This window comes from Neovison vison, chromosome 5, assembly GCF_020171115.1.
Source record: "Neovison vison isolate M4711 chromosome 5, ASM_NN_V1, whole genome shotgun sequence".
NCBI classification, from domain to species: Eukaryota; Metazoa; Chordata; class Mammalia; order Carnivora; family Mustelidae; genus Neogale; species Neogale vison.
This window is the reverse complement of record NC_058095.1, coordinates 54,782,671-54,806,146: the sequence shown is the minus strand read 5'-3', so window position 1 is coordinate 54,806,146 and position 23,476 is coordinate 54,782,671. Positions and strand designations below refer to the sequence as shown.

General features: G+C 57.6%; 1 protein-coding gene across 1 annotated transcript; it reads right to left on the bottom strand.

The window, feature by feature from the left end:
* Positions 1-1,963: 1,963 nt before the first annotated feature.
* On the bottom strand, positions 1,964-10,702 carry TEKT1 (tektin 1). The gene is made up of 8 exons (XM_044250546.1): positions 10,626-10,702; positions 9,468-9,674; positions 7,587-7,752; positions 5,705-5,833; positions 5,232-5,375; positions 4,620-4,842; positions 2,474-2,670; positions 1,964-2,171 (listed from the first exon to the last, which is right to left on the bottom strand). Exons 2-8 carry the CDS (start codon positions 9,655-9,657, stop codon positions 1,964-1,966), a joined length of 1,257 nt encoding a protein of 418 aa, XP_044106481.1. The 5' UTR covers positions 9,658-9,674; positions 10,626-10,702.
* Between the last annotated feature and the right edge of the window lie 12,774 nt (positions 10,703-23,476).

The window sequence follows — 23,476 nt, the reverse complement described above, 5'->3', positions numbered from 1 at the left end:
TTTATAAACACAAACACCCCCTGGGTGGGCACTTCTGCCTTCCTGCCTCCTGCCCAAACACCCCTGGCCCCCTGGAGAGGGCACTCGAGGAAACTTTACCCCCGGTGGAGCGACACTGTGGGAGGGATCTGCCCGGCCTCCTGGGGGGGTGGTGCTTCGTAATTAATCTGGTTCCCATCCCTGCACACTTGCCCAAGCATAGCCTGGGCACAAATGCGCCCCTCGCTGCTTGTCGAATGACTGATGGTCTCGTCGAGGTGTGATTCCAGCTTTGTTGGCCGCAACCTGTTATTTCAAAGCCCTGTTTTGTTTTGGCGCATCTTACCGAGAGATGACATGTCCTCTTTCAGCAGCAAGAACATGCGCCACTGCCACGGAGGCCACGCACAGCTGATGTGGCCAACCCTGCCATGTCCCCTTAGACCACAGGAGCCTCTTTTTAACCGATGGGGCAGCTGAAGCCCTGGGAGGCTGGGAGAAAGTTGTGGAGGCCACACCCCAGGCAGAAGACAGGGCTAATCCCAGCCCAGTGAAGCACTGAGGCTCCCCAAGTGGGGTCCCCAGGAAAAGGTTTCCGCAGAGTCCTCACCCCCCGCCGCTGCCACCTCCCCAGGGACAGGCCCCATAATCCTGCACAGTCCCACAAGCAGCGCAAACTCGGATCTGCCCTCTAGCTGGGAAGGGGCCCTGGGACCCCTCCAAGCTAGAGCAGAAGAGCACCCAGGGCTGTCCCCAGTGCTGTGGGCCCAAGAGGGCTGCGTATTTGCTCAGCACTGGGCGGGGGTGGTGGGGGTTGACACACAACACGGTGGCGGGGAGGGGATGCTCAGCACTGGGAAGGGTGGCGCTCCAGGGAAGGGACGCTCAGCACCGGGGTGGGGGCCATGAGGCTGATGTCCCCAGCCTCAGAGAGGCCTCCCCACCCAGGTTAGGGGCTCCTCTTGCTGACAGCACAAACTCCCTGGAGTAAGGAACACCCTGATGGTAAACCTCCTGGGAGTCGGGCCCAGGGCGGACACTATCTGTGCCTCAAGACACCACGCAGAAATGACACAGGCGGGACCCTTGCCGAGAGCCCGCCCAGGCCCACGGAACCCCACGGGAACCTCAACCCCGTGGCCTCCAGAGCCTCCAGTCCAACGACTGACTTGAACGTGGGCATGAGTGGGGTCCTGTGTGTGTGTGTCCGGCTTTACGGTACTTGGGAAGGAAGAAAGAACAGAACCTTCCCAAGGAGTATTCCCGGGTCCGGAGACCAGCAGCAGACTCGCCCTCTCTGTTTATGCTCGGGAGGGCAGCAGTCTGCGGAAGCCGTCCCCGTGCCCTCCTGAGGCTGAAGGAAGCCCCCCCAACCGTATGCCCCTCCCGGCTGGCTGTCCCCACCCTGCAGCTGGCATGGCCCACGGGTGCCCCCGCCAACGGAGAACAGGGAGCGCTACCCCACCCCCGTACCCCGCGATCTCCCACAGCTGCTGCCAGGCCCACCCGCCCCTGAGGCCCCACCGCTCGGCCAGTTCCTGGGGGCTGGACGGCCTCTGGCCCATGTGTCCACTTCACTTCTCCGGCAGAGAGGGGCCCCGAGAGGCCTGCAGGGGCAGGCAGGCTCCCATCTGCGCTCCGTAAGACACCGAGTAGGTGGGGTCTGCGTCCGCGGCGCCCACCCTGCCTGGTTTCCTAGGGAAGACAGAGGATGGCGGCCAAGGGATGCCCCGTGCCTGTGACAAGGAGGGAGACGGCAAGTCTCAAGAGGGATCCAGACTCACGGGGTCCAGAAGGGAAGGCGGCGGACTGCTCCCCGGGCTGCAAGTCTGTCCTCTGGAGGTGTGGGGAGACGGGTGGCCCTCGAGCCAGCACTGCACCCCCCCACCAGGCCCGAGCCCCACTTCCCTGAAATGAGAGCCGAGCTCCGGATCGTGACCCAGTTTAATCGATTGGTTTAATCGGCATGGGCCCCACGGGGGCGTCAGCAGACAGCATCGGGCTGCAAGCCCCCCGCCTGCTGGCCCTGGTCACCGCCATCCCGCAGGGGGATGGACTTCCTCATGTGGGTGCACAGCACCTCGTCGATGTAGATGGTGTTGTCCTTGACCTGGATCTCCTCCTGCAGGGCCAGCTGCCTGTGGTGCAGGCCCTGCAGCTCTGCCTGGGCCTGGCCCAAGGCGTCCTTCAGTCTGCGGGGGAGAGAGGCAGGACGCTGACTCCTCTCTGGGATGGACCGTGGACACCTGCCCCTCCCTCTCCGCCTCTAGGCAGACTTCAAACTGGGGGCCACGGGCAGAAAACCCAAGAGAGCCCCCAACCTTCAGAACGGTGCATTTTTACCTAAACGTCTGGATCAGGGCTCTAGAAAAGTGTAGCTGGGGACCCGCTTTCTGCGTGGCCGCAGTTAGGGAAGCCTGCCCCCGGGAAACAGGTCCTGCGAGTGTGTAGATGTTGTCCGCCTGCCGGCAGGCTCCCCACACAAGCCACCTACCTGGCCACATTGTGGGCGATCTCACCCACCTCCCTGAGCAGCCGGTACTGCGCTACGTCGCGGCATAGCTCCACGTTCGGCCGGTGGGTTCTGGTCTCCAGGCGCGTGTGAGCGACCTTGGCAGGCCCCTCTTGGTCAAGGATGGCCTTCTCGAGGACCGTGACGTTCTTCTCCTGGCAAGCGATCTCCTCCATGACCTTGAGGAGGGATTGGAGGAGGGAAAGGCTGGTGGCGCTCACGCTCGGGTCTGCAGTGATCATGTCAGGTGGCGAGAGGGGACTCCCACTCAGCCCAGCGGGGACCCCACAACATGCCTGACCTCTCGCCCCTGCAGCTGTGACTGCTGGGGACTGAGGGGCTGCCCCCGCCCCAGAACCTTGCAGGCGGAATGGAATGACTGGCCACTGTTGCCTCGCCCCTCCCTGGAAGCAGCCGCTGGCCTGAGTTCCACCCCTAGAAGCCTGAAGAGTCTCTCCGAGCGGTTTCTGGGGTTTCTCTAATGGTGGCTTTGTGCACAGAAAAGATCACTCAGAAATTACTTGGGTTTTTAGATTAATATTTAGGTAGTTTAAATTTTTATTTCTTCCTTAAGCTTTTACAGTTTTAACTTTGCATCATGGAAATTTCCAGATGCAGATGGAACTAGAGAGGCCACTGCCCCTCATGTGCCCCTCATCAACCCAACCAACGGTCAATACACAGCAGGTTCTCCCCATCCCAACCCTGTCTGCCAGCTCGATTATCTGCAAATCCCAGATATTATACTGCATTAGTCTTGAATTGTTGAGTACGTGTTTTTAAAAGAGAAGGTCTCTTTTTTCTTTTAACCTAACTACAATATCTTTATTACACCCAAAAAATAATTCTTTATTATCACATTATATCTTATAGTATTCAAATTTCCCTGATTGTCCCATATATTTTTTAAAGATTTTATTTATTTATTTGAGAGACAGTAAGGACAAGCAAAGGGAGCAGCAGGGAGCCTGATGTGGGGCTTGACCCCAGGACCTTGAGACCATGACCTGAGCCAAAGGCAGAGGCTTAACCCACTGAGCCAGCCAGGGCACCCCCCCATATTTTTTTAAAGATTTGGTTTGTTCACATTAGAATCCAAAGGAAACCTACACGTTGCATTTGGTTTTCTGAACTTTTCCTTTTCACCCAGTAAGGAAACAAATGTGCCTCCAAAGATGAAACGGGGTCACCCACCGTTGCCTTGGGGGCTGGCCTTCTCGGACTGCTCTCTTCTGGCCCCAGGTTGACCAGAGAGAGGCTTTGCTCTAGAACTGCGTCGGGGTCTCCACAGAGCAAGGCCACCCACCCACGCAGCGTCGGGGTCTCCACAGAGCAAGGCCACCCACCCACGCAGCGTCGGGGTCTCCACAGAGCAAGGCCACCCACCCAGGCAGCGCCACCTTCCACCAGCCCCAAACCAGACGGGCTGGAGTGCATACACGTCGGGTCCTGAACACCCAGTTTTAAAAAAGAACGTGAGCGACATCATTCGTTACAGACTCTTTGAACACGCTGGAGCGATGGTTTTTCATTTCACCTACGTCCTTCCACCTTTTGCAAAGTGCTGCTGGAGACGGTGAACTGCACCCCGGGCTGTGTCCAGTCCTCGGTACTGTGCTGTGCGGCCACCCCTGTCTGCCCCTCCTGCCCCCCATCTCCCCCTGAACCCGCCGCCTGTGCTCAGGACCCAGGCCGCTGGCTCCTGTGGCCTAGCTGTTCTGCACCTGGCCAGCCCACGTTAAACAGGCAGCTCGGAGCCGACCGTGATGGTCGTGTCCATGCCACGGAAACCTGCCAAGGCTAAAGTTCAGGGTCTTGCCTTGTGACTCGTTTCCTGAATGCCAGTTTCCCGGCACGCCCCTGGGAATGGAGAGGCACAAGGAGCCAGAATCCTGAGCCAGCGGGGGGTTCACGGAAGCTGGCAGTACCTAGCTGACTCAAGGAATGTCAACACTCTCCATCCCCCCGGCCACATGTCATGCAGGGTGGGGTGAAGTCCCCTCGGGTCCCCAGGAGCCCACGCCCTGCTGCGAATGGGGAGCCATGAGTGCACCTCCCTCCATCCACCCAGGAGCCAAGGCCCAGGGCTGGCGGCCCAGGCCAGCAGCGCCCCCTCCAGCAAGCTCACCTTGGCCATGTGTGCGGCCAGCTGGTCCCTGGCAGCCTTGGTCTCCTGCAGCCCATTCCTGAACGCCGTGTCCACCACATCACACTGCCTGCGCAGGTCACTGGCTGTCTGCGACAGGATCCGGTCCACCAGGGCCTTCAGGGCCAGCGAGTTGTTTCTCTGCCTGTCGGCCTTCTCCACGTTGTTGTTGGAGAAGTCCAGCCAGTCTTCCAGACTCACGGAGCTGCAAGGGAAGCCATCAGTTGCTCAAGGCGTGCCTGGGCTGTGGGACAGGGCAGGCAGGGGAGACAGGTTCCAGAAGTCTATGCTGGCACCGAGGTTTTTCTCCTCGGCTGGGCGCAGGACATGTGGGGACCCTGGGCTGGGTCCACCTCCTGGTCCCTGCAGCCGTGCCACCTCCTCCCCTGAGTGGGGGCCGTGGGAAGGGGATCCCAGGAACTACCAGCTTGCCCTCGGGACATCTGAAAACACGACAGGCAGGTGAACCATTCTCACAGTTTATAGGGATTTGACATCAAACGCTCCCAAAGGGGGGCCCCAGGGCACTCAGCACTGCGTCGGAATGACCCGCAGGCTGCCCTCCGCCTGGGACTCAGGGAGGGACCCACTCACTGTGGCTCGACCCTCACAGCGTTCTCCGAGTAATGGATGTTTGGGGAGTTGTTGTTGAGGGAGAAGCAGATGTCGTCTATGGTCAGGGCCACAAACTTGTCCTTCAAGTCCTTCTCCAGGTTGTACTTGGCCGAGCGGTTCAGCCTGCAAGGAGAAGCGGGGGGTGCCAGGTCTGGTGCAGGACGCGGCACCTGCTTCCCTCGGCCCAGCACACACACCCCCCCCCCACAGCCCCGGATGCTGGGTGACGGCTTAACCAACCCACCTACATCTTCCTGACCCTTCTGATGGGAGGATCCGAGCCCCAGGAGGAAAGGGCTCCAGTTCACCATCCGGTAACTCCAACCGTGCCTGCCCCCCCCCCATTGGCCAGCGGGCCGCTGTCACATGGGCCTCACACTGCAGGTTGCGTCCTGTCCCAGGCTCCATCCTGGATGGGCCGCGGGGAGACATGGACGGGCACACAGCCGCACCTGATCTGCTCAGACACCTCCTCCAGGGTGCGGGTCAGCAGGGCCATGACCCCGCGGATGATCTCGGCCTCCTTCACCAGCTCCTGCTCCACCATGTCGTGCACCAGGTCGATGCCCACCCGCTTCTCCCTGGCCGAGAGGAGGGGCTGGTCACAGAGCGCCTGCTGGGGCGCTGACTCCACTTAGAGCTATCTGGACGACGGGTTTGTGGGGGACTCGACCCGGCAGGAGGCCTGGCTGTGAGATGTCAAAATATCCAGAACGCAGGGAGCCGAGATCCAAGGGCCACTGGTCACCTGCTCAGAAAAATGCCAGTCGCACTTCCCCTCCACTTGGCCGTGACTCCGGGAGGCTGTTCCTTCTGACCTGTCATTGCGCAGGTTCGTTTGCCTCAGAATTGTGAACACGTGGGTTTCTTTCCTGGACACAGGAGCTCGTCCTGATGTTTGCCAAGGATTTGAACCCAGAAAGGTGCTCTACGGCAGAAATGAGGCAACGTCCACACTCCCCCGCCGGGTGCTCACCCCACTTCAGGGGCCGCCACGATACCCAGCTTCCCTCTGGAGTCAAGGGGAGGAGGTAATTCAGTGGGCGTCACGTGCTCTTAATCCCAGGGGGACCCATCACCACCTGACTCCTCCACTCTGCAGGGCAGTGTGTGGCGGGAAGGCTCCTCCCCCACCCCCTGCCCGCCCCAGGGTGAGGTCTGGGGAGGCTTCCTCTCCCGTGAAATGGGGATACTCTTTCCACCTTCGCAGGGTTGTGGCAAGGAACAGGGGAGGCACAGATGGTGCCTCCCTGGCTCGTGGCAGCGGCACTGACACCCTCCCAACACCCCCACCCCCCACCCCCACCCTGGGTGTGAACTTGAGCAGCTGGTGGAGGGCTCTGACAACACCTGCTCCTTCCCCAGGATTCACGGACCCTGCATCTGCTGGAGGGGGCTGCTCTTCCCAGGAAGAGGGAGCCGACGCAGGTTCAGGAAGCAGCAGGTAAGTGCACACCTGGGCACCACGGGCTGCTGGGTGTGAGGTGTGGCCTGGAGATCTCATGGGCTCATCCCGCTAGGTCCTGATAAACCTCAAACCTCCGTGGCCAGACCAAGGAACTACAGCTCCAGCGTTCCAGGAAAAGAGTTCTGGGCCCCCAGGGTGACCCGTAGAAACCTGCGTCTGAAATCGTTCTCCCAGTAGCCATTGTGCGGGGGCACTGGACGTGGAGGGGACTGTGTAGGCAGCCACAAGAGGCCCTGGGCGCGCGGGGTTGGGGGGGAGCTGTGACAGAGAACAGGGGGAGGGGGACCTGCATGCTTCCTCCTAGAACGTCCCACTCACAGGACTTGAAGGAGGGAAGGATAATGCACAGGGCTCCCTGGGTTCCAAAGTGCTCTGGTGAGGCTCTGCGTACTGGCGCAGACTTGTCCCCTGGGAACCTGTCCTTGAGGGCCGTTTCTGCGGGTGTGGCCCCATGACTAAGCGCCCATCAACGGGCTGCACGGGCCAACGGGGACTAGCAAACCCAATTATTCCTACTTGCTGGAGCATGGAGGGGAGGGCTGGAGCTCTGGCTGCCGTCTGGAGTCACAGAGTCACCCGGGGAGTGAAGATCCACACCACATCAGCCCCACACTGACTTCCTGCAGACCCCCTAACTGTGAGGGACAGAGTATGGCCCTACCTCAATTCAGCCTTAGTTTACAGTGTTCCAAGTCTCTGCAGCCAAACCGAGTCCCAACCTACATTTAAGTGAAGGTGTGAAGAGCTCCTTCCGCTGCCCAGCACGGCGGGCTCCAAACACGGGCTCCACAGCCTCACCGAGACCCAGCACCTGGCGCAGCTGCACTTTGCCCCCAGCGGCAGGACCCCACGGCAGTGACTCCCACCTGTACTCCAGGCACATCTGGTTGATATGCAGGGGCTCCTTCATGCTCTCCAGGGCGTTCACCAGTCTGGTCTGGTATGTGAGCAGGTCCTCTGTGATGTACACCAGCTGCTCAAGCTTGTCGTCCAGCTCCTTCTTCCAGAACCGGACTTCCTCGAGCCTCTGTTCTGAGGCGCACGGAGAAAGCACACGGCATCACACGCACGTCTGCCCACTCCCCGTGCTGCCATTTCTGGGATCAGAAACGTAAAGACCACCCTCAAACCACCCCAGCTGCGTTCTTTCTGCGGGGGCCCTTTCACCTTGTAAGTGCTGATTAGGGGAGGGCGGGAGGGGATCTCTTCTTACAAGACCAACATCCGGTTAATGCGACCATCGTCCATGAATTAATGCAACCGTCACCCATAAGGGTCGACTCTAAGGCTTTAAAAGCCACTGTTTTTAATAACTTTAAATTTCATCAAAGATCTAGACATACGTTGTTTGAAAAGTCAACCCACTCAAGTGTTGCAGCTCTCTGATTTGTCCCTACCCACTCCCGCTTTCTGGAAGCAATGCATTAAAAAAAAAAAAAAGATTTATTTCCTTATTTTAGAGGTTGGGGGAGGGAGGGGCAGAGGGAAAGGGAGAGAGAATCTCAAGCACACTCCCTACTGAGCCCAGAGCCCAACACGGGGCTCGATCCCATGACCCTGAGATCATGACCCGAGCCAAAATCAAGAGTCCGAGGCATGGCCGTCAGAGTCCCCCAGGTAACCCGGGAGCAATCACGTTCTAGACGCTTCTGGAATTTCTTCTGGCCTGTGCTCACACTGCTCCTCACTCATGATCAGTTTAGACGATATCTACCAGTTCCCTGTGACTGAAAGCCAGGACCTGCTCTGGGACAACATGCTCTCGCTGCCCCGTCTTCCCCGTGGGGCTGCATCGCCGTCTTGCGAAAGAACAGCTTGCTTACAAGACCGTAAATGCGTAAATGGGGTCTACACTTGGGCTGTGGGGCGCGCTGCTGTCTATTTCTCCTCTTGTGGGATTTTCTGGTTTTAGAGGAGCTGGTAGTCATGTCTTTGTTTCACGTTCCAGAGACTCAGGACTGTTTCCTTGGACGTTCTGCCAGAGCAGCAAACACCCCCGCATGTTCAGCCCCATCAAGGAACCCGCTGGGTTTGCTTCTTTCTGGGACCTCTGCCCTGGAGCGCTTCCTCCTCCCACCCTCCCTCCCGCTCGCTGGTGATGGTCGCAGGTTCTGGAACCCCCTCAGCTTCGCACCTGCCACCGCCCCCTTCCTCGCCATCACGTTCTCCTGCACTCGCCCCTTCCCTTCTTCTGAGTTTTGCAGACGTGCTCTCATGTTTTTAATTCCCAAGGATGCTTTCTCATCCCCCAGCAGTCTTCTTCAAGAGTCTGTTTCCTACGTGCAGTGTCTTCTCCAAATTTCCTGAATATTTTATGGCTCATCTTTTCTTCTGCCATGTGTGTGGGTGTCTGTCATGTTAGAGGCGCCCCTCCAATGTCTCTGACCCTCGCTTGGTTATGTTTGAGGCTACAAGCTCGCGTGCCAACTGGGACCTCTTTCTGCAAGGTCTGGGTTTGCAACTTGACTGTCCAGAGTGAACGGACGGCCCAGGCATCTCTTAGATGTCCAGTAAGGGTGTCAGATCAGTAAGAGAATGAATGAGGGAGGCTGCAAAGCAGGCGAGGTTAGCGTCCTCTGTCTTAGGGCAGTGAGCTCAGAGACCAAACCAGAAGAACCCACATTTTCCCCCAGTATTTCAAAATACTCCATCACTCCTCTCCTGACCATGGAACGGAACGGCACCGTGACCACACCACCCCGTGGCATCCAGGTGTGGGCACAAAGGCAGCAAGTGGCGCATCTTACCTAGTTTCTTGTCCACATCGCTTTGAGACTTCCTCGTGGTCTTTTCAATCTCATCCACAAGCCTCTGGCTCTCTGCCACCAGGCGTTCGGACCGGGACCGCTGGGCCTCTGCTCTGTGGTACTGGTTCTTGTTAGCGACCTGCCACTCTGAGGGCAGGAACTTGGGGGGAGGTTGGAGCAGTTTGGCCATAATGGCTTTCCAAAGCCCTGGTCACAAAGACAGACACTTGTTGAGTTTCATCGAAAGCACTTGATCCTTTTTTTACGTCCGTTTTTATTCGAGTGTGACATACATTCCCAAAGGTGCATTCACCACCTTCTACACACAGAAGGAACCATCCGTGTAGCCTGACCTCAGCTTCCTTCTCTCGCTGGCCTCCCACCGGGCTCCCACAGCACAACCACTAGAATGTAGTTCTGGAATTTGGGGGCTCCATGTAAACAGAATCACCCAGTGCGTTCTCTTATATCTGACCCCTCCACTCAATGTCATGTCTGTAAGATTTGTCCCGTTGCCCACAGAGCCGCGGTCTGCAGCTATGGTCTTTCTGCAGGACACGGTGACTACACCACGCCCACCCATATCTACTGCGTACTGATATTTGGGTTCCTGTGTGGGGCTGTTGTGAGAATGCCAATCTCACGTGTGTCTTTTGGTGACCACAGGCACGCATTTTTAGGATTCATCAGAAAGGCTGGGCCTAGACAGCGTTCACTTTTAGGACATCCTGTGGACAGAGGAACCCAGACACAATTCTGAATGAAGGATCGCATGTGGTACTCAGAGCTGGGTATGGAGCCCACTCAGCAGGGGATATGAACCCTCTGCAGGACAAAGAAAAGCCAGAAGGCGGCCTGCGCTGTGTGTGGTTGGGTACCCCCTGCTGCCCACCCCACCGCACCTGCCATCTCCTCGCCAGGGAACCTGCTCCCCATCCCACCACACCTGCTGCGCACCACCCCACTTGCTCGCGCGCAGCCCCCCGGGGAAAGCTGCCCGCCCACGGCCCTCAGGGCGGCGGGGCTTCCACACCCCCACGGCCCTCCGAGTGTGGGCTCAGAATGCCCTGGAGCAGCACCCGCGGGGTGGAGAGGAGGCCAGCGGGGGCTGGCAGGGAGCCCAGGTCGGGGGCTGGGCCGTGGGCGGCCTGCACTCACCGCAGCGCCTGCGGGAACCTCGGACCACACGCTCGCCGGCCGCGCCCGCACCCCACCGCACCCCACCGCACCCCAGCAGCAGCTCGCGCAGAACTGCTGGTTACGAACCCGCGCGTCTCCGTGGCAACCGGGGACGCGTCCCCCGGGCAAAGGGGGCGGGGCCGGGCCGGCTGCTCTGCGCAGGCGCGACCCTGCGGCCTCTCGGCGGTTGGGGCGGCAGACTGGGGACCCGGCGGTGCTCGCCGCCCACGCCCGCGCGAGACACCAGGCAGAGGACGGCGACCACGGCCCCGAGCCCGGACGCGCGGCGCCCGCGGGGCTCAGCGGGCTGAGCTTGGACACGGGACCGCGGGAGAAGCGAGAGGCCGGGCGGTGGCGGGCGGGGATCGGGGGTCGGAGTCCGGGGTCGGGGGTCGGGGGCCGCGGTCCGGGGTCGGGGGCCGGGGTCAGGGTCGGGGGTCGGCCGTCGGGGTCGGGAGCAGCTGTCCGGACCCGGAGTGAGAGCGCGGCGCCGGGAGTGCGCTAGGGCTGTGGGACCCGAGCGGCTCCGACGGAGAAAATGAAGGAACTTCCCACTGGGGGACAGCGGGGCGGCCGTTCTGCGCACAACCCGAAATCCGGGAAATGGGCTTTCAAATCTCCCGCCCATAGGACGGGCCGCGTCACCGCTTTACAGCAGCCAATGGGAGCCCAGTTCCCCTCTAAGGACAACCAATCAGGGGAGGCTTGGCCTCGTGAGGACCGCCCCTAGGTCTCCCGAGGCGTCGGAGTGCCGGGGAGCCCAGCAAAGCGTCATGAATATTAAGTAACTGTCTGCCCAATGGCATGCAGGGAAGCTGGTGTTGTATATTCATATGCCCGCCCCCTGCGGGGCCGCTACTTAAGGAGCGCGCCGCGCCTTGCAGAATTCCCGGTCCCGGCTAGGAGCTTCAGTTTCAGTCCCGGACGCTGCGCGCGGGAACGGGGCTGGAGTCACGCACTTGGGCAGCAGGAGGTGCGTGTCCTGGGGAGCCCGCCAGGCCCGAGCCCCCCCCCCCCCGGGCGTCCCGGATTTGCAGGTCCGCAGGCTTGGTGGAACTGTTGGAAACGGTGGAATGGGCAAAGTAGTGACACCAGCTCTGTGGCTTATGACCGCAGGTCACCGCCGTGTCTGCGTCGGGGTGCACAGTAACCTCGCCCTGCCCCACGGGGTGGGAGCGCTGGGAGAAGACACTTGAGACCTCCCGGAGCACCGAGCACCGGGTACCGAGCACCGGGCACTGGGTACCAAGCACCGGGCACGGTCTGGGATGGAGCGACCACGGGCGTCTCTGCGGGTGGACCGCGCTCTGCAGGCCTCACTCGGACGCGGCTGCAGCTCCCGGTGCTTAAGCAGGAAGGAAGGAGAACGACCTCTCCGTCTGCCATTTACTCAGGAGTCCGGTATAACTGCAGTACCTGAAAATCTTTTCCAGAGAAAAACCTCATGTCGCTCACGCAAGCCAGCCCAGGACTGAGCCCGGCAGAGCAGGTGGGAATCAACCCACCCTCACGAACACCGAGCACCTGGGGCCCGGCTGCAGGCAGGGACTCACCGCCCAGCACCAGGCTTAGCATCTGCCCAGCTGGCCAGCCACCAGAGCTTACGCAGCGGGAATGTTCAGGGTTAGGGGCACAGAAGCTCTCTGTGAGTTCGAGATTTCTGTTGGTTGGATAAAGCTGTGTTCCCCCAATCTGAGTCATTCTGGTGCCAACTTCTTAATTACCAACCCAGCGGCACATCAGGGACCCACCTGTAAAGTTACTCAAAGGCACTCATTTTCATCCCTAAGCATTATTATTTTAGAAAACGACTGTCACAGGGAGGAAGATAGTGTCCCTGGTAGCGTAGAAAGTAACCGTGGGTCATCTCACACGTGTGTGAATTCGTTACGGAGGAACCACAGGGCGGGAGGACCGTGGGAGGCCCCCAAGCGGTGGTTTCTCCCCGCAGCGCCACTGCCGCTGTTCTAACCCGGTGCCTTCTGCTCTGCTCTGCAGGTTTCAGACCTCAGAGTTTCCAGCCACGTCGTGTGCACCGCACTGGAGCTCTACTCCCCTTTATTTCATTTGCCATGAAAGACCTCGGGGAAGCAGTATGGGGGTTTTCAATCCATAGGTTTTCTTTTCAGTTTTTGAAACACCTCTGGAGAGAATCCGATGCTCGGAATTGCAAGGAACATGTCTGAAGCGGCCTGATGTGAGCACCCTCTACTGTAACCAGAGGCTGCCCGGTGCTTGAACAAGCCGGCGACGGGGACCTCATCACCTTCCCAGGTGGTCCTTCCCAGGGGCTGCTGTGCTGCAGAAGCATTCCGGTAGTTTCCACGCACGGAAACTAGTTGACGTCTTGAGCCGTACAGAATAAATCTGGTTTCCCTACACATGAGTTACCTTGATGTATTCAAAAACACGTGCCCTTTCTCCCCCAAGAAGTCCGCAGGCTGGCTCTGGCTCCTTCACCCTTCTATGGGGTGATGGCATTTCTAAGCTTCCCTCCCACCCTCTCTCCTCCCGACTTGTTCCAGTTTATCTGTAGTCCAAAATGGCATGTAATCTTCCCACACCAGAGGGGGGTGATGATTTTAATGGAGAAGGACGGCTTTGCAGCACCCAAACAGCCGCAACCAGAGCTTTCGATCATAGCACACTTCGCCAGGCCCTCCACAAAGCTGACATGAACTGCTGAGGAGAGTGGCAGGAGCCCTGGGGCCACAGGGGGTGTAGACGGGGCAGGGACCTTCTGCTCCTGCCTCTGCCAACAACCCTTGACCTTGTCACTTCTCTCTGACCACATTCCTCGTTTTGGACCTGAGAAGGAGGGCACGACAGAAGCCCAGAGCGAGACCTAAAAGTGTCTTTTATTAAGAAGGGATTACTGAGCAGAGCTTTTTTTCTTTTCTCTTTTTTTTTTCCTAAGGCTTTATTTATTTGAGAGAGTGAGCAAGGAGAAGGAGCAGCAGAGGGAGAGGGAGAAGCAGGCTCCCCACTAAGCAAGGAGCCCAACATAGGGCTCGATCCCAGGACCCCAGGATCATGACCTGAGCCAGAGGCAGACGCTTCACCGACTGAGCCACCCAGGCGCCCCAAAAATCATTGTTTTGACATTATTTCATCTTACATCAGCCATAGGAAAGTATATAACACATAATCAGCATGTATTACATTCACAAAATTGGTTTAAAGATGCAAGTCTGGCTCATACTGAGAAGAACTTCTAGAACAAAATAACCATTCAGCGATCTTCTTATTTAAATAAATGAGTTCCAAAAAATTAAAAAGAAAAAACAAAACATGCTTACACTATAAGGCATTTCCTAATGAAAATACCAGAGTTTTCCGGGAAAAGTAGTGTGAGGGCTTTCTTTTCTTGAAGGGCGTTCTTTCCCCACATAAATTGTGTATTTAACAGAGTTTATAAAGAACGGATTCCTAAGAGCACAGAGTACATCCGGACACAGCGCCTGTCTCTGTTCTGGATGAGGAGGTTATCGACTGTTCAGATCTAAAGACCCAGTTTCCAGAAGACGAAGGACTGTGGTGGGCACAGGGGCCAGCCAAGCCTTCTGCAGAAGCTTGGGCAGCCCAGCCTGATCATGGGAGCTCTAAGAGACGGTTTAAAATTCCTATTGCGTGGTGAAAAATGATGTTATTCATCGTGAGTTACGTTACATGTTGACCGTGGAGTTGTTAAATATGGATATGTTTGTTCTTTTTCACCACAAGAGTCTGGCCTTGCGCTCCTGGTAGTGTTTTGGGTTTTGTTCTTTTTTTTTTTTTAAGATTTTATTTATTTATCTAACAGAGAGAGAGAGATCACAAGCAGGCAGAGAGGCAGGGGAAGCAGACTCCCCGCTGAGCCGAGAGTCCAATGTGGGGCTCGATCTCAGGACCCTGAGACCATGACCTGAGCCAAAGGCGGAGGCTTAGCCCACTGACCCACCCCGGCACCCCGTGCTCCTGGTATTTTTAATGGTGCATGCTACTGAATCTTGAGAAGCCTTCAAGTATTTCTGGAATGTGGGCAGCCCTGTGCAGCAAGCCCCCCAGGGGCGCTTGTCCACCTGTGGGTTCCCACCCCCAGCTGCAGAAGAAGAACTGAAGTGTTGGAAACGCTGCATCTTCGCGGGTGCCTGCCGTGTCCCACCAGGGGTCTCCCCTCGGGGCTCACTTTTGCACAGGAAACAGGACATAAACCTCAAATTGTCTGCGCCCTTGGACCGTTCCCTCCGTTGATCTGGTACAAGAATAGTTTTTTGTCCTGCAGCGGTGAGTGTGTTGAATAGATCCCTTGTGCTCTAGGAGAAGAAACGTCGTGCCTCCCGGCTCACCGCCATCGCTGGCCCTGGGGGCTCTGAGGATAAAGTGGCTTGGATTTCACCCCAGAGGATTAACATTTCATAGAGCACCTCAAGCCGCTTGAAAGTCAAGATGATGTGGGGCCAAGTGTGCACTGGACTCTTTGCATGGTTGGTTTCTTGTCTTCGGCCATTTGTGGGGTGCCATGGCTAAAGCTGCTGGACCGAGTAAAGTAGTGCCATTCAAGGGCTGACCCAGTGGCAAGATGTGCCCCTGGAGGGTGGGGCAAAGGCTGCCCCAACCCATCTTCTGCCCTTGCCACAATCAACTCCACACCTGGGGCTGAAGAAGAGGAAACATGTATCCTCTTATGTACGGTGCCCAGAGACCTGCAAATTAAACAGGCAAAGACAGTAGCTGGAGAACAGGCATACCATTTTTATTAATGTTAATACTTTTACTTGCATGGGAGCTTCACAACAAGGAAGAAAAACTCAAAGAAGCAGCTTGACTTGGGGGCTTAGTGCCATTTTAAGAAAAGGCTATAAATTATTGAGAAAGTAACTGAAATATATGGGGGGACTAATAGACAATAAGGACTATTTATTGATCGTTCTTAACTGCACCAACTGTTAGTTGATGCAGATTCACCTTGGTGTGACCCCCAATCTCGTGATAACAATCCCCTTTTCCTGGTGCAGGGGGCACCTCTTTCAAAGGAAGACTGACAACCTGCTTTTAGGCAGATAAGGGGAAAGCGAAGAACTTTTCCCGACCTGCTGATGCCCAGTGACTTTCAGCTCAAAATAGTCCTTATGCCAAAGTGGCAGATCTCCCACTGGCCTCTTCTGACCGACCCCCCACCCCGCCCCAGCTTCGTCAGCACACCCAGCTGGGGAAAGGGAGCTGAGCCCAGCACACAGCGGAGATTTCAGGCAGTCTCTCTGAGTCCTAGCTGCTACCCCATGCAGGACGGTTGTTCTGTGTCCAAGGGAGGCCTGCCCTCCCCACAGCACCAGTGTGGCCGTGGACTCCCATGAAAGCGGCCCTCTGAACCCAGCAGCACAGCAGCTAGCATCTCAGATGGGAAGACCAAGCCTCCTAGTTCCAAGCATTGAAATGAGATAATGAGGGGGGCCTGGGTGGCTCAGTGGGTTAAACCTCTGTCTTTGGCTCAGGTCATGGTCTCAGGGTCCTGGGATCGAGCCCCACATCGGGCTCCCTGCTCAGAGGGGAGCCTGCTTCCCCCTTTCTCTCTCTGCCTGCCTCTCCGCCTGCTTGTGATCTCTGTTTATCATAGAAATCAATCAATCAATCTTTTAAAAAATGAGATAACAAGTGATTTTTAGAAGTGTTTAGTGAAAAATACAGGTCGGCGGTAAATTCAGACAGCCCCGAGCTCTGAGTAATAAACGGAACCAGGCCTTGAGGCAAGGACCCTGTCCCTCCACAAGGGGCCGCCATGGGGACGCCCGAGCGGGTGTGGGAGCCCCGAGCTGGCCAGGCCAGGCTAGAGAGATCTGTGGGGGACCGGCCGGAGCGCAGCCAGGCTCTAAGACCGCGCTGGCCTGCGGGGACATCCGTGTGACAGAACGACTCCCGGGGACTGAGAGCCCCGAGAGTCTTTAGACCGAGAGCCTTGAGGAGAGGGGGCCTCTCCCCGCAGCTGTGCTGCTGTTGCTAAGAGGCCCGGGAGGCCACAAACGAGTCGACCGGATCACATTTCCTCTGCTCAGCCCTTTGAGAGCCTCACCCGCCCCTCGTCCCGCGCAGTCGCAGTCGTGCTGAATGAACTATCCCACGTGAGGGTGGGCAGGGGAGGCCGGGGAAGGTTGCAGCCAGCCGGCCTCTGAACTGCAAGCCAGGCTGCCCCATCCTCCCCACCCCACCGCGGCTGCATCTGCGGGGACAGGCGGAGCCCCTGGGCCGAGGCCAAGCTGCGCAGGGCAGGGGTTGGAGCTGTGGCTTGGTCCTACGTCCGCGCTACCTCCGGGCAATCAGAGGCCAAGTCAGAACCAGGACCCGGGTCTCTTCAGGACAAAGGCAGGAGGGACAGAAGAAAACTTTAGGAGGGGGCCCACAGGGACCATTTGCAGAGAGACGGGGTTGTTCCAGGGACAGAGAAAGCTCCAGGCTGAGCTGGGGTCCCGCATGTGTCAGCTACACAGAGAGCCGGAGCTGCCCAGACCAGCAGACACTCCACATCCTCGCAGCCCCAGCCGAGCCCCAGGGACCGCTGCACTTCCCAGGAGAAGCTCCCAGAAGCCTGCTGGGCTGTTCCTCTGAGCCCCAGCGCCCCTGTTCGAGGACATCCCAAAATTACACTAGTACGTGTGATTGACACCTGCAAGCACTCACATGGCAGGCACCACTCACCCCCCGACTTCGCAGACCCCGCCAGCTGGGCACGGTGCCCATCAGGGGTGAGAGGGGCCAGCCACCCGGGGAGTCTCATGTACACTGAGCAAGGGGGCACACCTGCCTGCACACCGCTTGTCTCAGCCACGCTCCCTTCTCTGCGAGTGACGCAGACGACTCAGGTGTTAAAAGGCAACCTGCTTCTGAGACAGCATGATGGGCTGCTTGCTCCCCCAGCAAGGATGAGCGGGTCCCCCGGGTGTCTGGAAGACACAGAGGCCTGGGGGCCCCAGTGAGGGGAGGGGACCGGCCTCTAGACTCTAGGCTCTGACATGGGAGGCCCAGCATCCACAGCAGTGAGAACGCTCGAGGCACAGCCTGAAAATCAAGGTAACGGGCTTTTTCCTCCTGCTTCTGACGCTGTGTAGACCGCCCCACAGGCTTGCCTGTCCCCCTGGCCAGAGTGGAGGGTGCCCAGGGGGCTGTCCGGCCCCTAGGGACAGGACTCCCAGTTCTGATGTCACCTGTGCAGGCGTCCCCAACCCCGCGGTCAAGCTTCCCCACCAACCTGGTCTCCCCCACCTGCCCAGGGGATTGGGCTCAGGCAGAGGGGGTGCCCAGGACTGCGCACTGTCAGCTTGAAGATAGAGACCCACACAGCTGGCACAGAGGGTTTCAGAGGACAAGGATGGGCAGGGACAGGAAGCAATGTGGATGCCAAGATCCTCTGGAGCATCCCACCCGAGGAGTGAAGACGTGTGCGCCAGCAATCAAGAGGTGAATGACATTCGTAAGGACTTACCAAGAAAACAGTTTGGGATGCATTTCTGAAGGAGAATGAGAATAAAACACTTAACAAGAAAGTTTGGAAGATAAAACAAAAGACAAAGAGACTTAAAAATAGTCATTGCGGAAAGGTGAGAACGCGGACCAGTCTAGTGTCCCGCCAAGGGCTTCTGGCCTAAATGGTACGGTTTTCCAGAACAGAGACCAGGCGTCTCCAGGCTGGAATGCCCCACTGTGCGCCCGACGCGAGGAATACAGACTCACGCCGAGACTCATCATCGGAAACTTCGGGGACCCTGAGCAAAGAGAGGACACGCAGGGAGATAACTCTTGTGGACGACCACTCGGTCTCTGAACCGTCTTGGCGCAAGGACCGGTGAGGCACGAAAGCAGAGAGAAGGTTCACACCCGCTCCGGCCAGGTGCCCGCCTGTAAGGAAGGACACCCAGCATGAGGATGGGCAATGGGACTCGCAGGCTCCCACAGGCTGGCACTGCCAGGACACATGGGGTGACCGCTGCTGGAGACGGCGTGACCGCGGTGTGGAGAATAGCGTCCGGAAATACTGAAGCGCTTGGGGGAAATGCTAAGCAAGTCACAGACACAGAGTAATGATTGGTTCCAGCAAATCGATGGAGAATGGCTCGTGCAAAGGGCCTGAGGCAGGGCTAGGCGGAAGGAGGGCAGAGGGCAATGTCAGTGGTTCTTAGGGGCCAGGAAGCTGCAGGGTCTTGCGCTGAGAGCCGTGTGCCCCCACTTCCCTGCTGGAAGGAAAATTCCTCCTGACGTGTTGAGAATAAAGTGGGAGGTGGGGGGGTGCCTGCCGTGCTCCAGGGCAGGACGCAATAGGGGCTGGAACAGGGAGCTGGCCCTGGATGCCCCGCGAGGTGTTTGGATTCGGGTGGACTCTGAAGGCCAAGCCCAAGTGTTTCTTGACATATTAACTACGACATGTGACCGAAGGAGGGGGTCAGAAACAGCTCCCAGGTTTGGGTCTGGGCAACTGGAAGGTTGAACTTGTTGTCAATGGGGGACCATGTTCCCAATAACTACTGAGGAACCAGCCAACATGTGCTCGGCGCACAGACAGCAACGATCACGTCGTCGTCGTCGTTATCATTCCTATTAGCTCTCATGGTTCTAGCTGTTCACTGGGCTCAGCCACGCACGTCTCACGTGGGTCCGTTGAAGATTCCAGTTGCCAGGGTGCAGACATCCCTCCCCCCTGTATCTGCACACCATCTCCCCTGCACAGGGGCCCCACATGGCCAGGCCCCGCATGCGGCAGCCCAGCGCTGCACGGACGCGCCCCACGCGTGACCCGGTCCCAGCAGGTCTGTTCCCCAGACTCGAGGCGCCGTATTCAAGGAGAGCAGGGATCTGTTTCCCCTCTTGACGGAAGTGAAATCACAGGACTCGTGACCGTGTTTTGAAGCCACAGCAGTTTGGGGGAAAGAGAGAGAAATTCAGCGGGGGAAGGTCTGGAGTCGAACGTTACTTGCAGAGCTGGTGGAAAAAAGACCCTGACCGCGGCTTTAGCTCACACGGTGATACTACTGCACTCTCTGGCAGAGTGAGAGAGCCAAGCTCCCGCCGCCTACTGTGAGAAACCACAGAAGTATGCAAAGGGAACATGGAGAAACAAGAGTCGAACAATGTCGTCCAGAAGCACGGGTAAATACAAAGGGAAATCCATGAAGAAGGAACCCAAAGGACACCTCCTGGGCAGGCGGGGTGGGGGTTCGGTTCCCCCGTTTACTCTGTGCACATGGATTACTTTGCCTAAATTAGTTTTTAGGAGGGTGTTCATTTTGTCTCAGTAAAATTGACTTTAAAAGGATATAGGAAACAATTTCCAAACAAATTCCCCCACAGGGACCCCAGCGTGCAGCCCAGGGCGGCCTCAGCAAGCCCCCAGCCCTCCAGCTCATGGGGCAGGACCAGCACCCACTCAGGAGATGGGAAGGGGGGCCCGGGAAGCTCACAAGCCCCTTAAAGCCCAGAGGAGACGGTTTTGCTGGCGTGTGGCTTCAGGGTCGTCTGCAGGGAACAAGGTGGTCACCCCCACCTCAGGCTTCATGGGCAGGTGGGGTGGGTGGGGAGGGAAAGGGCCATGTGCTTGGAAGGGAAGTCTATCCTCTAAATTGAGTGCATTATGTTTTCCTGAATAAAAACACACCTGTCATGAAATCCACTGGCCCAAAGACACTTGATACAGCAGCTGCGACGGCCCCTGGCTGAAAATACCCCGTTTCCCCTGAGTCACTCCGTTCAGGTCAGTGGAAGCCTCTGGATAAAGTAACAAAGAAATACACAGATCTCCACTGGAGTGAAATTCCTTGGCCGGGAAGAAGACTGCAGAAGGGCACCGGACGGGGCGCAGGGACAGGAGGGAAACAGCCGGGAAGGCAAGGACCTGCTCTGGTCACTTCGAAGCCTTTATTAACACGACAGTGTGGCCTGGTAAATGATGTCCCCCCGATTTTCCAGCGTGCCTCGCAGTGGTGGCCATGATGTTGGAGCAGTGTCGGCAGGCGAGCGGACCCGGTCAAGGGACCGCCGTGTACCTGCTCGCAGCCCAGACTTAGGCCCAGCAGACACCCCTACCTCCATGGCAGCAGCGTGCGTGGCAGCAGGGATAGGGGCCCGACAATGCTGGGACAGTGTTCTGTGCACCCCACGGGGCAGTGCTTCCACCATTAACCGATCTGTGGGTGTCGGGGCAGGCAGAGGGGGACCTAGTCCACTGTCCCCTCACCAGTTGTGGGGTCTCTGGCTGGGCTCCCAGCACTTCTCTGCTCTAACCAGTCAGATTTTCTGTGTTTCCCATCTCGGGACTGAAGGGAAGGACATGGTGGTCTCCCTGTGACACTAAGAATTCTCCTTCCTCCAAGGCAATGACCTGCACCCTGGGGGCGGAAATCTGACCGTCCTCCCCAGCTGGAGGCTCCGGTCAAGCCCGGAGAAGCTAAGTTACAGCTCGTTATCCGGCTTCATTTATTAGCACCTGCTGAGTAAACCAACACCGACCCCAGCGTAACCCGGCGTTAGGGACTCTCTGGAGGTTGCAGGGAAGCAGGCTTGAATAAGAATGTGCCGCTAGAAAGAAAGGCAGTGGTGCCTGATTTGTTCGAAGGGAAGTCCTTGGCCTTCAGAAAGGTGGGCTGGATCCATGGGGCCGGTTCTCCTGACCTGACAGGACACTGTCGCATTAGCATATACATTTGAAACACTCACGGAGCCCCTACTATGACAGGCACCTGTGGTCCAGGGATCGAATAAAGCGGTGCGTGTGTAAGGCAGCAAAACCAGCATAGGCGCGGAGGGCATCCGGGAATGCCTTCCTGATCCAAGGACGTGTAGACTGAGCCCTGGGTACCGGGTGGGAGACAGCTGGGTGGACCAGGAGGACAGCACAACCGGGAGAGCTGGGGCTGGACTTGGGCCGGGTCAGGTGGCCTTTGCGGCCCCGTGAAGCAAGCAATCACTTGTGCTGAGGACACAAGGACCATCTGGTGCAGGTGACATGATGACTCTTCGTGCAGAGAACAGGGGCCAGTTTTAGGGGCTGTGTTGTGATCTGTGTGAAAAGTGAGAGGAGCCAGACACCCTTCCGGGGCACAGTGGACGGAACCCGAGATGAAGAACCACAGGAACCGTCCTCACATTTAAAGAATCAAGAGGGATGAACGAAAGATGGATGCAGACATGAAAAGAGAAGGATCATGAGAAGATGCACGAGTGTATGCACCATATGCACACAACACGCTCGTGTTCCCTCGTGAGACAAGCGTAGACTGAAACAATGCTGATGCCACCTTGGGGACCGGCAGTCCCTCCGGCTGACAACGCTCATTGGGGGGAACATCTCACACGTTCCCGTGGGGCACAGGACAGTTCTGCCCTGTGGACGCGTTCAACCCCTGAGTTTCCAGCTGGCAACCTTGCTGCTGAGAGACGCCGGCACAAGCGTGAACCTCACACGCACAGGCCGTGCTCTGCAGACGGCGGCCACACGCTCCCGAGGGAAGCTCACGGCCACACATGCACCAGAGGACCCTGCAGCCGTGCCATCCCAGGGAGGACACCACTGCACAAAAATGGGAGGCAAGTTCACAGAGAGGATGCGCCATGAGAGGACACACCATGCGATCTGCGGCGTAAGAAAGGATGAAAAACGGGTGCCTGGGGGGCTCAGTTGTTAAGCGTCTGCTCAGGTCATGGTCCCGGGGGGCTGGGATCGAGTCCTGCATTGGGCTCCCTGCTCCGCGAGGAGCCTGCTTCTCCCTCTCCCACTTCCCCTGCTTGTGTTCCCTCTCTCGCTATGTCTCTCTCCACCGAATAAATAAATAAAATCTTTTTAGAAAGAAAGAAAGATAAAAACAGGTATGCATTTGCTTCTTGTCGTGGGAGGGGGAACAGAGGGAAAGACAGACACGCGGGGTGGATACACCAAGAGCTAAAGCAGACCAGTGGATGGAGGACGGGTAGGGAAACACCCGTCAATAGAGCTGTGACTTTCAAGTTAGGTAAACAATGTCACCTCCAGAAAATGAGACAAACTAATGGAACCAAACCCTTGATTGAATACAAAGAGAAACAAATGAACCTAACCACGTATCCAGTTCACAGGGGGACTTCAGAGAGAAAACAAGTGACACGAGTAACTTTGAATCCAGTGTTCTGTGCCTCAAATACAAGGAGTAACTGTGAGTCCTTGAATCCCATATTCCACGCACCCAGAGGCCACCTCTAGCGGGGGCGAAGGCTGCAGGCATCGGCTTCAGACTGTGACCCTTTGGGCTGTGCCTTGTAGAAGAAATGCGTCCCGGCAGGGACCCTGCTGGGAATCAGAATGTAGAGAGGAGCGTGAGCACAGAGCAGAGGGCAGGACAGCAGGACCAGTGAATCCCAAGGGGTCAGATCTGAATCGAGGGACTGCTGTCCCTGAAGGCGTCTTGACACCGACTGTCCTAGCTATGGTCACCGAAGGGGCCTCGATGCAGGACACCCAGAGCCGGCGTCCTGATGATACGTAGGAGCTCCGGCTGAAAGAGGCCGGGATTTCTCCAAGCAATGCCTGAGTCCAAGGTCAGGTCAAAGGTCAGCCCAGAACACCATCGAGGGAAACAGCGAGGTGCCTAGAGACGGGCGGGGACACATGGAGAGGGTTTCAGAGCTGTTATCTGCCATTGGTCGGAGCCTGAACCACGCCAGCACGATGCCGAGGACTACAACACCTGGAGCAAAACCAAGGATAACACCAAGAATTTGTGAGTTTACACAGAACCTAAAAATTGCCATTTTTGAGGCCAGTGCAACTACCGATGATAAAAATCATCTGTCAAGAGCCCAAGGGCGTTTTGTGCAATCAGCCCTCCTACGGGCAC